This window comes from Lepisosteus platostomus, chromosome 6, assembly GCF_059453375.1.
Source record: "Lepisosteus platostomus isolate fLepPlt1 chromosome 6, fLepPlt1.hap1, whole genome shotgun sequence".
Lineage (NCBI taxonomy): Eukaryota > Metazoa > Chordata > Actinopteri > Semionotiformes > Lepisosteidae > Lepisosteus > Lepisosteus platostomus.
The window spans coordinates 24,298,604-24,313,762 of record NC_142616.1 but is presented as its reverse complement, the minus strand read 5'-3'; the positions used below and the strand labels follow the sequence as shown (position 1 = coordinate 24,313,762).

Below are 15,159 nucleotides of genomic sequence, written 5' to 3'. Positions count from 1 at the left end.
ATTTGTAGGTTAATGCCTTTCGTCAGATGGACATTCTGTTGAAGAATGCAGCACTGTTTTTGTTCACTATGTTCTGGAGGGTTTTTCAAAGATAGTGAATTATGTGAATTGAGACACATTTCTCTGTCTCACTCCACTTTCATGCACTTTTGACATTATCTTAAAGGGTCATTTTTATACAGTGTGATCGGGCACCATAATATGATAAAAGAGAGAATTGCATTTATATATTTTGTTTAATCTGAAAAAAACAGCTTCCCAGTACCGTGAATATTTGGTTGTGGTTCTCCATTGTGGTTCTTCTTTGACATGCATATTGAGATACGGTCTCCACAGTACTGGGTTCCAGGTACTGATCAATCACAGGGCAGCTTTTCTAAACATAGAGAACAGGTGATATTAACATACTTTAAAAAGAAGGTACGGTCCATTCCACAGCCACAGAACAGGCTCATGAGGACAACACTCATCCTGGTGTCTGCAGTGTTAAGCAGGCTACAGAACACAAGACTCTGCCTTCAGACAGGATACTGGTCCATCACAGTGATACCCATTAATACTGGTCCCCATTAATACAGCTGGCCCAACTGAAGCAACTGGGGTAAAGCATCTCACTCGAGGGTACAACAGCAGTGTCTGAAGCAGGGATTTGAACCCACAAGTCATGAGCTCAAATTCTACACTATGCCACCCTGTTATGGTTTAAACTTGTTGATAAATCCTAAATACCCATTCTGGGTCTGTCTGAAGGACTCCTACTTTAAATCTTCATTCTGATCAAATACAATACGCTGTCACCCATTCTGGCCCTTAATTAAGCAATTAAAAGTGTGAAGACATGTTTACATTTTTCAGTGATAAGCATTACCTAACATTTTCTTCTATGCTTTAATAAACAGTTTTTGAGCAAAGTAGAGAACCTTTTCTGTTTGTTATAGTATTACACAGGCCATTAATAAAAAAGACAACTTATTGCAAGACATGATCATAATTCAGTAAAATAAAGGGAAGAAATAAAATAAAGCAATTGACTTTTACTAGTAGAGGAGGTTTTTTTCTAATGTTTACTAAAAATAAAAAATATATAAAAAATAAATTGTACTGTACTGTGTCTTCCAGTAGTCATGTTTGTTTCATGAGATTATGCATTGATATATGCAAAAGAGGAAGGCTCTCCACAGCCAAAAAAGACAATCTTTAACACTTTAGCATTGTATGCATAGCAATTAATATTTCTTTGATAAACCTCCAAGGGGACGTGTTTAGAAGAATGCTTGTTAAGAAAAACCCCTTAAAAGCACAACCAGATTTATATCTTCTGTCCGAAAAAGCAGAACTTTAGAAAACAAATTTAGAAAAAGGATCCAAACAGGGATCCTTGCATGATGTTGATGGTTACAACTGTGTTCCCCCTGAAGGAGTGAGACCTAAAATGGTTTGTAGATGCATTCCATTTGTTGGCACTGACATGCTCTGGCCAGGTAGGACTCAGGTCAGTCAGGGAGGGGTTTAAGTCAGATGAGATGCATAAGAGATCATGACATTTGTTCCAGTGTCATTTCTAGCACTCGGCTTTATGCAATGCTGAAATAAATGTCACGACCTCTTATGCACACATCACGTTATTTGCACATGTCCCTGTAACACATTATGCGTGTGATTATAATGATTTATGTAGCAGTTATGAAGGGATTATGAAGCCATTATGCATCAACTTTCAAATAAAGGATTACTGCTATAAAATGCTATAGAAGATTGGTGAATATTTTGCATTATTTTCAATTTGGTCTGTTAAATGTGTTATAGATGGTCTGTGGTAATTATGGAGAGGCTGTCCCACTCATTATTTCATTCAGAAACTCCATAAAAACTCCATATGCTATTTCAAGAGAACTATTATTACATGGAATCATATTACGAGATGAGCTTTAATTACTTTGAAAAAGTAATATTATTTATGTTAAAATGCTTAGGTTCTTAATGAGCAAGTTTTTTGTACGATTAAATGAATGAGGATTAGGTAATCCCCTTTTAACCAGTTGTTACTTGTTGAGGACTGTAACTGAAGTTTGAACAGTGCTATTGTTCACCATTCTGTGACAGTCACTCTCCAAATAGTTACTTATTTTTCCCAAATTAAAATCCTTCTGCAAATTGGCCTATTTTTATCCGAAGACAAATTTGTTCTTTGTCATGGATCATCAACATTTGATCTTGAATATTAATAATGTAAAAACTTGATAATAAACTTGGATTTTAAGATATGATCTTAAGAAGAGGTCTTATCTATCCATTTTCTAACTGCTTTTTCCAATTCACTGTTGGGGAGGGGGAAGCCGGAGCCTATCCCAACAAGCAACGGGTACAAGACAGGGTACATCTTGGATAGGACATCAGTCCATTCCAGGTAAGACACAGACACGCACACACTCACACCTAGAGCCAGTTTTCCCAGAAGCCAATTAATCTACCGGTAGTTTTTGGACTGTGGGAGAAAGGCAATGCGAGCACAGAGAGATGATACAAACTCCATGCAGAGTTCTGGGGTGCTATTCGTGTGGAGTTTGCCCGTTGCTTGCTGGGAGAGGTTCCAGCTCACACAACCCTGTATTGTATAAAATGATTCTAAAATGGATGAATGCATACACTGTATGTCATCAGCCCAGAAAAACCCTTATTCTAGATGATGACAATAATAACAACTCAAACTTTATTTTATGTAGCACCTCTAAAATTAGCTTTATTTACAGTAAGAAAAACTATAAAAATGTTAGTACAATATAAAACATTGGGTTTTCAGTGCTGTACAACATGCATAGATATCAATGAAGTTAAAGCCCTTCTGAAGATGGTTAAAGGTTTTGAGTTTGGATTTGAAAATGCTCACTGATATGCTTGGGGATAGACGAGGCATTAGCAAGAGAAGGCCCTGCCACCCATAGTATGTAAACGAGCTTGGGGAACAAAGAGGATACCGGAGTCAGACAAAAGAAGGTTGCAAGGTGGGGAGTAGGAAGATAATAACTCAAACAGGTACTGAGGTGCCAAGCCATGTAAAGCCTCAAAGTTTTTTGGGGGGATTTTAAAGTCACAAAACCTAATAGGAAGCCAGTGCATGGACTCCGGGAGTAGTGAACAGGAGGAATGTGAACACTTGCATGCTACCGGACATGCTACCGGACATTTTGGACATGCTGAAGTTTGTTCAGCAAGGAGGGTGTTGCATTAATCATTTCTAGAGAAGATAAATGTGTTGAAGTGCTTTTCAGGTACGATCAGAGGCAACATAGGACATAGGGCGATTGTTCCGTGATGGAAGAATTTTGTTTTTACAATATTTTGCATACTGTATGTGGCTTAAATGTCAAGCCTGGATCAAATATCACTCTCAGGTTCTTCGCTATAGATTGAAATTCAAAAGCAGTGGCATCAACATACAGCGTTACAGCATTAGTTTTACAAAGTTGCCAGGTGATCTTAATAGCTGAGCAAGTGGGAACATGTAAATGCTGAATAATATGGGGGCCCAGTATCGAGCCATGAGGAACACCAGATTTAACTAATCCAACCTCAGAACTGAAACCACCAAGAGAGAAAAAATGTCAGCAATATAAGATAAGAGCTTAACAACTTAAGAGCTATGTCAGGAACTCCAAGCACAGTCTCAAGCTATGAAAGTAACCAGCACTGAGGCCAAGGTATATAAGGATAGAAAGAGAACCAGACAAAGCAGCCATAAGACCATTAGTGACGTTAACCAGGCCAGTTTCTGTGCTATGTGATTGTCTGAAACCAAAATGGAAAGGTTCAAAGAGATTATTTGCAATGAGATGGTTATTTAAATGAACAGTAACCGCATGTTCTAAAATTTTAGCAAGAAAAGGTAAGTTGGATATAAGGTGAAAATTGTTTGGGTTTTCCAGAGCCATATTTTTTTTTGTTGGCGAAGGGGCAACAACAGCTGTTTTAAAGGGCATTGGTACCGTTTATTCAAGGACTCGTTTATTATGCTGAGGATAACAGGTCACAGGTCAGAAAAACAGGATTGAAATAACACAGTGGGAATGCGATCTAATAAACAAGTGGTGAAGGTCATGTGCAATACCAATTTTCTGAGGCATGCAGAGTCAAGAAAGAGAGACACTAGAGGGAATCAGCAGAAATAGTCATGTAGGGAGGAGGTGTAGTATTAACATGTGTAGTGGAAAGAATATAATGTTGGATGTTGTCAAACTTGAAAGTAAAACATTCTAAGAAAGTGATGCAAAAGGGAAGAAGCAGAGAATGTAGTCAGGCTTAAGCAGTCTTTTGATGGTGGAGACCAGGTATCTAGGGCTGTTTTGGTTGTTCTCAATGATATGGGAGAATTAGATGGATCTAGGAGACACTTTGCATCCTTGTATCCAGTCAAGTGCTGCTTCCAAGACTGAAAATGAACATTCAAGACAAAAAAATGTCACCTACAGTACCTTCTAGTTTGTTGGAGCCTTCATTGAACGCAATGGTCAATATACCATGGGCCAGAGCAAGAAAGGAGATGGTTCAAGTTTTAAGAGGAGCTAAGGTGTCAAGAGTACTTAACAGACATGGTGAATATAATTCTGATGTGTTTAAAAAGTACACCAAAGCACTCACAGATACAGTGCATCTTAGTCAAGATGATCATCTGGAAAGTTTTTAAAAATTAGGATTCTATTCTCAGAGCCTACAATATATTACTTTTAAATTGAACTGAGCTTAAAGTGAAATAGGCCTTTCATCTCACTTGTTAGAAGGGATCAGTGCAGTGCTTTGCCACCAAAGTGTACTCATACTTCACTGAAACAGCCTCTCATCATGGGTTAGTCTTGTGTGTCCAGAGTAAGACTGAACTCTCTATAAATCATTTTCATTCGAAGGCTAAATTTGTCATAAAAATGAGTTTCTTTCTCTCTCTCTTTTCATCCTGTGTAAAATCACTTCATTTTGACAGGCCTGTCTTTGAAATTCACCATTTGTGACAGTGTTGTCATCAGAGGGGTCTTCTTTCATTACCAAGAAGGTTAATAATACTCATTCCATCAATAGCGTGGTGATTTACAGAACTTTGTCTCTCTTTGTGAAGGTTTTTATTCCATTTGTAGAAGTTCTATAGAAGTTAAATAATCACCAACAGAGAAATAAATATAAAAGTAACATATTCCTCATACACTTTGATGTTAAATGTTTTATTCTTTTTCACCTTATGATCTTTTACTAAATGTAATTTATATACAGTAAATATCTAATGTTAATGCCAGCTTTACTATTTACTATAGCAGCAGAAAAGAACATTTTATATATATGATTAAAAATAATTGAAAAGTAATTTATACAGGCGAATAAGCACCTGGTTTATTTTCATGTTTCTGTTTCTATAAAAAATAATGTATAGTATTTTCTTCAACTTGAAAGATGCACTTCTATGCATGTTTAAAAACAATATTACATGTGTTGATGGTTCTTTTGTTCCAGCAAAATTAATACTTCAACACTCTTCTTTCAACTCCACTCAGTGAAAGACATTCATTTCCACAGATGTCGAGATTTCCACAATAAAGGGAACTAGAGGGTTTTCTCGCGTAAGATAAGATGGATAGTCCTCATAACCAGCACCCAGATGTATTTATTGACTGTGAAGATGAAATGAAAACATTAATTCTGTATACAACAGAAAAAAATAATTTTATAACCTTTCATTTTTCTTCACATTCTTTTTCTTGAATCTTTGGTTTCTAAGATACCCTAACATTTAATTTCTTTCAAGTCTGTTGTTTTGGAGAAGAAACAACCATTGATCTTTAACTGAAAGTGTTCTTGTGGAAGAAATAAACAAGCTGTTGTATTTTGCTTATGCTCATATTCCTATATTATATTGTCTTAAATATAATTGCAATACATAATAATAGTCAATGTATTTATCTGCTATATATTGTATCTTCAGATACTTCATTGAACCTGCAAGGTTTTACATTTAAAATTGCATCGCATCTGAATGTTCATTTTTACCACTCTATCTATTGTATACTATAAAACTAATTTCTTTCTTTCAGCATTTTTTCTGTTGTAGCTTTCATTAAAATTCAATTGATTTTTCACAAAAGGTTACCATGAGCTGTTCAGTACACACATTACATGTTCTTACATTTTATTTTTATTATTTTCTGTTTTTTTTTAATGATGCTGTAATTAAGAAATAATATTGAGTTTTCTATAAGGTTTTCTTTTTATGTGAATGCCCAGTTCCATTGTTTTGTTATCAATTCGATTTTTCTATGTGCAATAAGGAACATAACCTGTGTTTCTGATCTTTATTGGACAACACTGTTTAACTGTGGGGTCCTCTCTGCATTTGGAAAGACGCTTTTAAATGTGTGAATGAGGTTTATATTTAATTTAAGTTAATAGTTTTAAAACTATTAGAACCAAAGTACATGGTCTAATATAAAAAATTAAAATCACACTTCATGATTATACGTTCTCTACAGCACAGTACAATGAATTGCATTTGTTCACAATCTAAGTCATTTCGAACTGTATACCAAGAGGGTTTTAATGGGCAAATTCAATACTTTTTTTCAGACACTGTGTTACATCCCTATTGGCTTATAGCACCACCTAGTGTCTATTGTCTGTCACAAAAATTCCTGGTGAGAGCCAAGGTCACGTAGAATATATACTGTACTTACTACAAGGCAATGCCTGGCTTCAACCTGAACCGGCTTCCCAGCTCCCATGCACTCAGTAAACCAGGAGATGTCCAACACCTCTATTTTGGACAGATCCCCCAGACTGCTGTTCTGAAGCCACTGCCAAAGATCATCAGCAGAATTGTCCTCTGCTACAACGTGGGTGACAGCATCACTGGACATAAGAGGGAAAATATTAAAAATATGACAACATGAAAAAATATTAATTGGTTCATCAGACACATGCCACCATCACTCCCAAAAGCATTCATTGCTCAGGCACTTTGTTAGATAGATTTCATTGTCATAAAATGATGCACCTTAAAATTTGCTAAGTTAAAAGCGAAAAAGGTTAAAAACTGATCCACCAAGATGCATTTCAATGAACAATGATGCTAACCAATTCTTTGAACAGTCTCTGCAGTGCACAAAATTAGAAATAGCTTGCTGTAGAAAATCACAATGGAGAATTTTAATTGGAAACCCCTCTGAAGCCTCAGCTTCAGCATTTCTAAACAGAATCATTGATTGGATTGCTTTTAAAGCTCAGTGTAAAGGTTTATTAAAGCCTAGGATCTTCCTGTGATCAAAACCCACCAACACATTTTCCTCCCAAAAGAAGTTTTGGGAGAAAGCACAAAGATATCAAAACAAGGAGAAAGAGGAACAGTTAAAAAATCTGGGTTTTTGAATTTTATAGGAAAACCGTATAAACCCTTAGTTTAACATTGGAAGAGTATGTTCTGGTGAACTCGATATGTGCACTAATTATGTTTCAATGGTGTCAGCTTTACAGAGGCATTATAGCGAGCTAAGCAAAACTGGAAAACGATTTCCTTGTATTTTCTCACCAACAGACAATAAAGGACAGTAAGCCTTTTCTGACAGTTGGAGAAGATAGCACAGGTTCGTGTTGCAGGGTTTAATTATAGTACCAATTATAATGGACAGACAAAACGTCATCATTACTCTCAGCTCACAGTGTGTTTTGACACGCTTTTAAGCAGTTATGGGTTAGTTATACTGAGAGATGTGGCAAAAGATTTTGTTGTCAGATGAGACAAAATTGTAACTTTTTGGTCAACACAGCACATCTGCCAATTAACATTATCTCCACTGTCAGACATGGTGGTAGTAGCTTTATGCTATGGGGATATTTCTCCTCAGCAAGGACTGAAATCCTGTTTCAGTCTGTTAAAGAAATAAAAATTCACCTTTCAGCAGAACAATGGTACAAAGCACAAGGCCAAATCTTGTACCTGGCTTGAGAATAAGAAAGTGGATGTCCCTGAGTGACCCAGTCAAAGCCCTGACTTAAATCCTACTCACGATCTATGGAAAGACTTGAAAACTGCTGTCTGTAAGCTACCCACAAGAGAGCTGAGAGAGCTTGAACAAACTGCTAAGAAGAAATCCGCAAAGTATGCATCACACAATTGTCCAAAGTTCATAGAGATGTACCCAAAAAGCTTTGTGGTTATATTTGGTGTTAAAGATGTGTCCTCCAAATTTTGAGTTCGTGATTCTAAATATTTATGCATTCAACACATTTCAGTTTTTAATTCAAGTTTTGCTTACATTTACTGTAACATGTATCACCCTCAGAAATCTTTAATTTTAGCATTCAGGTTTTTAATATATAAAGCTTAAAAATGCACCTTTTTCACATGTTTCACAAAATGAAACACTGTAACAATGTTCTGAATACATTGTCAAGATGCTAACTGGAAAAAAAAGAACTAATGTAAAACAAAAGCTATTATTGATGCTTCTGCATTCTAGAAATATACTGTCCACAGGTTTTCAGGAAATTGTTGCCAAACATTGCAGAAATCAGCCGTGAAGGTTTCAGACAGGAAGTAGTTGAACAATATGTTATTTTTAAGTGTTTGTTATTAGGAGTGATAATGAATATATTTCTAGTGTATAAAAATAGTTGAAAGCCTCTGTGGTTATGTTTTGTCCTGGAAGTTTTAAGTATGCAACACATGTCAGAGCCAGAAATCACTGATGAAGTCATTTATCTGCAGTGCAGTTTCAACACCTACCAGATGATTGATCTTTAAATCTTGCTCGTGTGCCACACATTGTTATATTCCTGTATGGGTTATTAATTCTTAGCACTGTTTAATGAAACAGTAACAGCATTTCCACTGCATTCTGCTTTTGAAGATTTTTATGCTTGAGCAGTGAAGCAGGGATGACTGTGGACTGTATTCACACAATTTTACAAGGAGCAACAGAAGCACTGATACTGTATTTATTTGTTTTGCTTCATTTGGGATCACAATAAGGATGCCTGGAGGTTAGCACCACTCTCTCCCAGCTTTTGGTTCCTGAGTTCAATTCCAATTTCAGGCACCTTCTGTAAGAAATGTGTATGTTCTTGCCATATTGTGCTCCAGTTTCCTTCCATAGTCCAAAGACATATTGTCTCTAAATTCCCACCCAAAAAACAATATGTGTGAGTGCATGCATGTGTGAATCAATGTGTGTTTGTTAATGTGTGTGTGAGTTAAAATGGTTGTATGTGGCCTCTCTGAAATGTAGTTTTACCCTGAACCCTGTGTCTGCCTGTGACACTTTGTACAGTTAAAGATTGCAGTTTGTATTATAAACATACTTGAAACCCCTACATTTCATTTAATGCATTTAAGGTGATGCCGTGTTCTAGGACACTGCAGTTCATCTACAGAGATCAACAAACAGAATATCAACAGAGCTGTAAGCTAAAGAGGAGTAATTTAATAACCACTCCTACACAGAAGTCAGACATGGAGTCCTGACCAGGTCAAACATCAATGATTGAAAATATTGCCCTAATAAACACATTTACCTAAATGTTCTCCTGATCACTGAGTCATGAATGAGGATCAGTAAAAACAAAAACAAGTCCTTGTATTAACACACAGAACACATTTGTGTCATCTAGAATTGATGACTGAATCTCTCTGGGGTATCTAAATCCACACTGAATAAATTCAGAGTTCGGCAGCCAGAATTCTGACCAGGTCGCATGCAAGCGATTACTTTGGGTATGTCTTGCAGTTCCTGCACTGGCTTCCTATGAGGTTTTGTGTCGCCTTCTTAATGCTCACGAATCTTAATGCTCACCTTTAAGGCTCTACATGGCTTCGCTCTACATTGCTCAGTACTTTTCTGCCGTATTATCGGTCTACTCCCCACCTCGCAACCTTTGTTCATCTGCCTCTGGCCTTCTATCTATCCCCAAAGCCAGTTTACATTCTATGGTTAACAGGGCTTTCTCTTGTTCCCCCCCAATGCTCTGGATTTCTGTCCCTCAAGGATATCAATTAAATTCCCTGAGTGGGTTTAATTCTACATGCAAATCCTTTCTTTCCAGAAATTATTTTATTTAATTTGCGTCTGTGTCATTTTCTAATGACCTAGTATCTCTTGCTGCACCTCTAACTGCCTGTGTTTCTTATATGCTTAAAATTTGTAATTTGCTATCCTTCCAACTGTTTTTTAAACACCTACTGTAGAGCGCTTTGAGATCCTACTTTAAAGGCCCTATGAAAAAGTTTATTATAAGCTGTCATCAAAAATGCCCTTGTTTTTCATGCCGTACTTCAGCTTTATATCATCACCGAATAAAATATGTTAAGATTAAAACACTCTTTGGTACAGGTTGCAGCGGAAAAAATAAGTATCAAGGAGCAAGCCAGTTTGGTTACCTCCAGTGACATTTAGATTTTTCTTTTTAAACCCACAGGTTATCTCTACAGATTTCAGACCATTTGACTCATCTGAAATAGAGAAACAGGGGTGAGCCCTGGCAGGTGAGATGTTTTTTCACATTCAGAATTTTTCCATAGTGTTTTGTTATTTACTAACACCTTTTTATCACTGCACTCATTCTATAACCAGCTAAAGAATAAAACAAACATATAAATGAAAGGCTAAAATAGCTTTTTCAGAGGAAGACATTGACCACAGCTATTCTAAACTTGTGAAACAGAAGAGAACTTAAAGAAACCTTCACATGGCACTGTGATCTAATTTGTTTCAATGAAAACAAAACAATTAAAATTAAATTCATTTTAACAATTTAACTGAAAAATTACCATCCATGAGCTGATTTAAAACTTCTGATATTTTAGAGATTATATTAATTTGTTAATAGCTATATTTTCAGAAGAGAACTAGCTTTGTTTGTTGTACACTGTTTATGGCACTGCAAGTCATACAGTAAATATTCCGGTACGAAAGTTCAGTTTGAGGTGCTTGAAATCTATTTCCTGTGGTTTATTTCAAACATGTATCAAAAAACGGTGTAACTGTATAAACCTGCAAGCTGCAGATCTGGGAATGATGCCATCGTAATTGAGCTGACAACAGTTACACCAGTTTTATTGCAACTCCCACTGGTACCTGAGCTGCAGCTGTGCCCAATAACTTGGTGAAACTTTATAATGTGCCAACCTAGACTCACACAATAGAGACTTTTTATTCAAACATGCAGAGTTTACATTGAGGCTGGTGAATTCATTAATGTTGTCTTCACTTTGACATTAATATGTATTCTGTGTATATATATACAGTATATCCTTTCTAGCAAACTATAACAAATGAATGTGTCTACAGAAAGAAATTAAAAGATTTTTCGTTGTTGTTGTTGTTGTTGTTGTTGTTGTTGTTGTTGTTGTAGGAGCATCATTGTTTTAGAGTTACAGTGTATCTATACAAATAGACTGAAAAAAAATGTGTGTATTATTTTGGATTTCACATATTCCTTACATAACTTTCATGACAACTGTGAACATCACGAAATCAGATCACATTTCTGAGTCCGCTTCTCATGGTCAATTCTTATCAATTCTGACACTGAATTTCTTCTATTTTCTAACAGGTTCATGACATGTAATCATTAATAGTGGTCTGATCTTTTTCATCAAACACAAGGAACCTCTGTGATTTACATTACAATTCTTCTTTGAAATCAAATATACTTTTTTTTAAAATAAGATGAAAAGAATATTATTTTATGCTTAGCTTAGTAAATTCCAAATTATTACTGGAGAAAATACATACCTTAACACATCCTCTATTCTGAACCCTTTACTCCTCGCAAGATTAGTGAGAAACTTCCTTCTGCTTGATCCCATTTTCCTTTCCACCAAAAATATTGTCACCTCACTAAATTTCACTTCATATTTACATGAGTTGCGGGACTCTGGAAGTTTTTGTCTTTTCTTTATTGGTGGAAAAATGGGAATGTGAAGCATTTTCGTCAGGAAATGTTAAACTGCAAACTGTTTCTTGTGTTGTGTCCTTTTATTTTGTCTTTGTTGTTCTTACAATTTATTTTTCTTACAGCTAAGAGAACGCCCACTGTGATGTCATTTTCCTTTGTCTTTTATTTTTCTTTTATATTTACAGGCAGTTGAATTAAACTGGCAAGAGTGCCAAACAGGAAGAATATATTATACAAGCCAAGAGTCTCTGATAAATAATGATCTTGCCATCTACTGTTATTTTCAAGAGCAACCCATTTAAAAATCAGAATTCAGTGGAAGAATAGAACGTTGGTTGTACAAGTCACTAGACATTCAAAAGAGAACCTGTAGGCTTTCACATTAAATAAAACAAATTCACCTATCCTGTCTTGAGCTCAACATCCAAATGACAATCCCACAAAAAAAACATGGCATCAGTTTAAGAATATGTATGTACTTATATATGGAAGCACATTGCTGCCATCAAAGACAGAAAATGAACATGTATCTTGTACTGTAATTCTGAGAAAATTATATCCCATTGTACTTTATTATGTAAAAATTTTCTTGTCATTTAGAGATAGTAAATTATCTCATTATAACAAAATACAAATGGTCATTTGTGTGTATAAACAACATATTACAGTACATTGTGCAATGACAGCAATTACAAGCTCAGCTGGCACTTTGAGTGTAGTGCTCATAACAATGTCCAATACTGCAGAATGTGCAAGTACAGTACTTACTCTCCATTGGGTTTAGTCATTATGAAAGGTTACAATTTTTAGCTAATGTGAACAAAATCATATTAAGCATGAGGAAACTCAGATGTACCCTTAAACAAGAAAGACTGTACCATGCAAGCAATTCCACTGCTCAAAACAGAAAGTCAGCTAATGATAATGCAGGTATTGTATGGTTTTGCTATCACGTGATTACCACATAAAGTACACAATAATGTACTATCTTGTAATTACGTGATAATTTACTACTGTATATCATAATAATGGCATAGTGTACTATCTTGTAATAATGAGATCATTTTCCCATAATTACAACATACAGTATACTGTACATTATTTTTTTAATGGCATCAATGTGCTTCCATATATATATGACTGTGTAGACTACAAAATTTGCAAAAAGGCTAGTATACACCAGATTTGTACATACTGTGCATCTTTTCATTACTGTAATTCAATCTTCTGTTGTTCAAATTAACAAAGCAAATTTTGGTAATAAACAACAAGGCAACAAACACAATATTGCAGTAACCAGATCCTTGTCCATTTTAAGACAGATCATCACTACACTTTTCCAGCAGCCAATCCTGATATTCTGACAAATTGGTTTTGTTTGGATTAGCTAAGAGAATTCTGTAATTATTCTGTAACACACATTTCTGGTGGTATAATATTGTGCATGCTCAAAATAAGAAGTCAAGGCCAAGTCATGAAGATCATTACTTATTGAACAAGTTATTGTCAGCAAAGTAAAAAAAATAATGTCATGGGGCACTTATAAACATAGTTAATACTGAAGTGACCATTAATGAAACAGTTAATAACCATACAATTAATCAATTATTGTATTCATGTTCTTTTCATATATTAAGGGTAAATACATGAATACGGAGCTATATACTGTACGTCACGTCATGTAATTTGCTTTATACCATAGAGGGTCGCTGGAAACCGGAGCCTATCCAGCAAGCAACTGTCACGATCGGCATCCCTCCTCTTAAGGGCGCTCCGTATTTTAGTTGATTATGTGCACCTGCCTCCTGTTTTGTTTCACTATTTAAGCCTGGCGCTCTCGCTATTCCTGGCTCAGCATCAGCATTGGGAGATGGTCGCCTGGAAGCCCGCCTGCCAGCGGTTTCAGGGGAGACCCGACAGCATAGGCTTCATCACGGTGTCCTGATCATCTGAGTTTGGGGCTCGGAGCACCTGGCCTCGTTATCCTCGTTTTATTCCCTGTCCCTGTTCCCGATTTTAGCTCCTATCTCTCTTTTTCTGTTTTTATTTTTTAAATTTACTACGTAGGATACAATGTGGTTTCACTTCTCAAAGAAAGGCACTCAAATAAGTCATTTCTCTGTCATCTTATGTTAGTTTAGCATAGCTACGAAACAAGTACATTTCCAGTAATATAATTGTTATATACACCCTCATACATACAACCACATGCTAGCCAGAGGTAAGGGTTTGAAATTAAGGTATATCGAATTCAGAAGTTATTAATGGAACTCCGGGCCACCGTCAAAGTCTAGTTCCACTTAAGTAACATACTGTGTGGTTTTGACAGGTGACCAAACATGGTTTGCACTAATCTTAAGAGACATGTTGCAAGCAAACATCTTATAAGCAAAAGTATATCCGTATTCATTACAAGACCAAATTTATTCATTGCATATTTAGTACGGCTGTTACAGAAGTCTGGCATTTGCTTAACATTTGTTTGACAAAAATTGTGAATATGAACCAAAGGGCACAAGTGAAAACTATGTGGAATTGCATTTAAAACTTCTTGACCTAAAATGTTTTGCGAGTGACACCGAGTGTCATTCAGTCATGTTGTTGTTATAGCTATTAATTACCAAATGGGCTAGATGGAGTGAATAGGCTCCTCTCATTCTTAAGTATGTGCATAATTTATCATTTAAACTAAAGCAGAACTAAAAACATTACTGCACAACAAATATGGTGCTTAATCATTTTCTGCATGTTGTTGTTGAACTGAAACTGAAAAGGGTCTACGGATCATATATCTAAGCATAACCATTGTTATGTATAACTTGTCAAAGTACTTTAAAGTCAGCATACAACATTATGTTTTATGATATATTCAGCACAGAATTAACTGAGTCTGGTTAAGTTTTCATGCAAATCAGGTAAATAAAAATATGTTTATCCTTGAAATGATGTGCATGCTTTAAATCATATCAGCTTGATTTCAGGGATTTTTTAAATATACAGTTTATAAACAGTACTGAACACTTCAATCAAATAGCATTGCAATATACGGTTTGGCATTCATTTTAACTGCATAATGTCAGACTCAAATATTTATAGAAGAGTTTCCAGCATTATTGAAAACTACGTGCTGAAAAACACTGTTATGTACCCCCAGTGCATACAACAATTTCCTGAGTAGTAATAATAGGGCTGTTTAATAAAACACTTTGCACTGAGCAAAGGGGTGTACTGTAT

General features: G+C 35.7%; 1 protein-coding gene across 10 annotated transcripts in view; it reads right to left on the bottom strand.

Moving 5' to 3' along the window:
* The window catches only part of dntt (deoxynucleotidyltransferase, terminal), an 88,633-nt gene that overhangs the window by 58,804 nt on the left and 14,670 nt on the right, over positions 1-15,159 (bottom strand). For 7 of the 10 annotated variants that reach the window (XR_015939510.1, XM_088634992.1, XM_088634989.1 and 4 more), the window contains exons 2-3: positions 6,708-6,882; positions 266-376 (exon numbers count right to left, since the gene is read on the bottom strand). Coding sequence is in view for 9 of the 10 variants with exons in the window: in XM_088634992.1 (XP_088491118.1) it covers positions 266-376; positions 6,708-6,755 (159 nt within the window). In the remaining variant the exon portion in view is untranslated. Of the gene's footprint in view, positions 1-265; positions 377-2,471; positions 2,606-5,467; positions 5,652-6,707; positions 6,883-15,159 lie in introns of those variants that run through there. The other 3 variants (XM_088634997.1, XM_088634996.1, XM_088634995.1) reach the window with 3 other exon arrangements.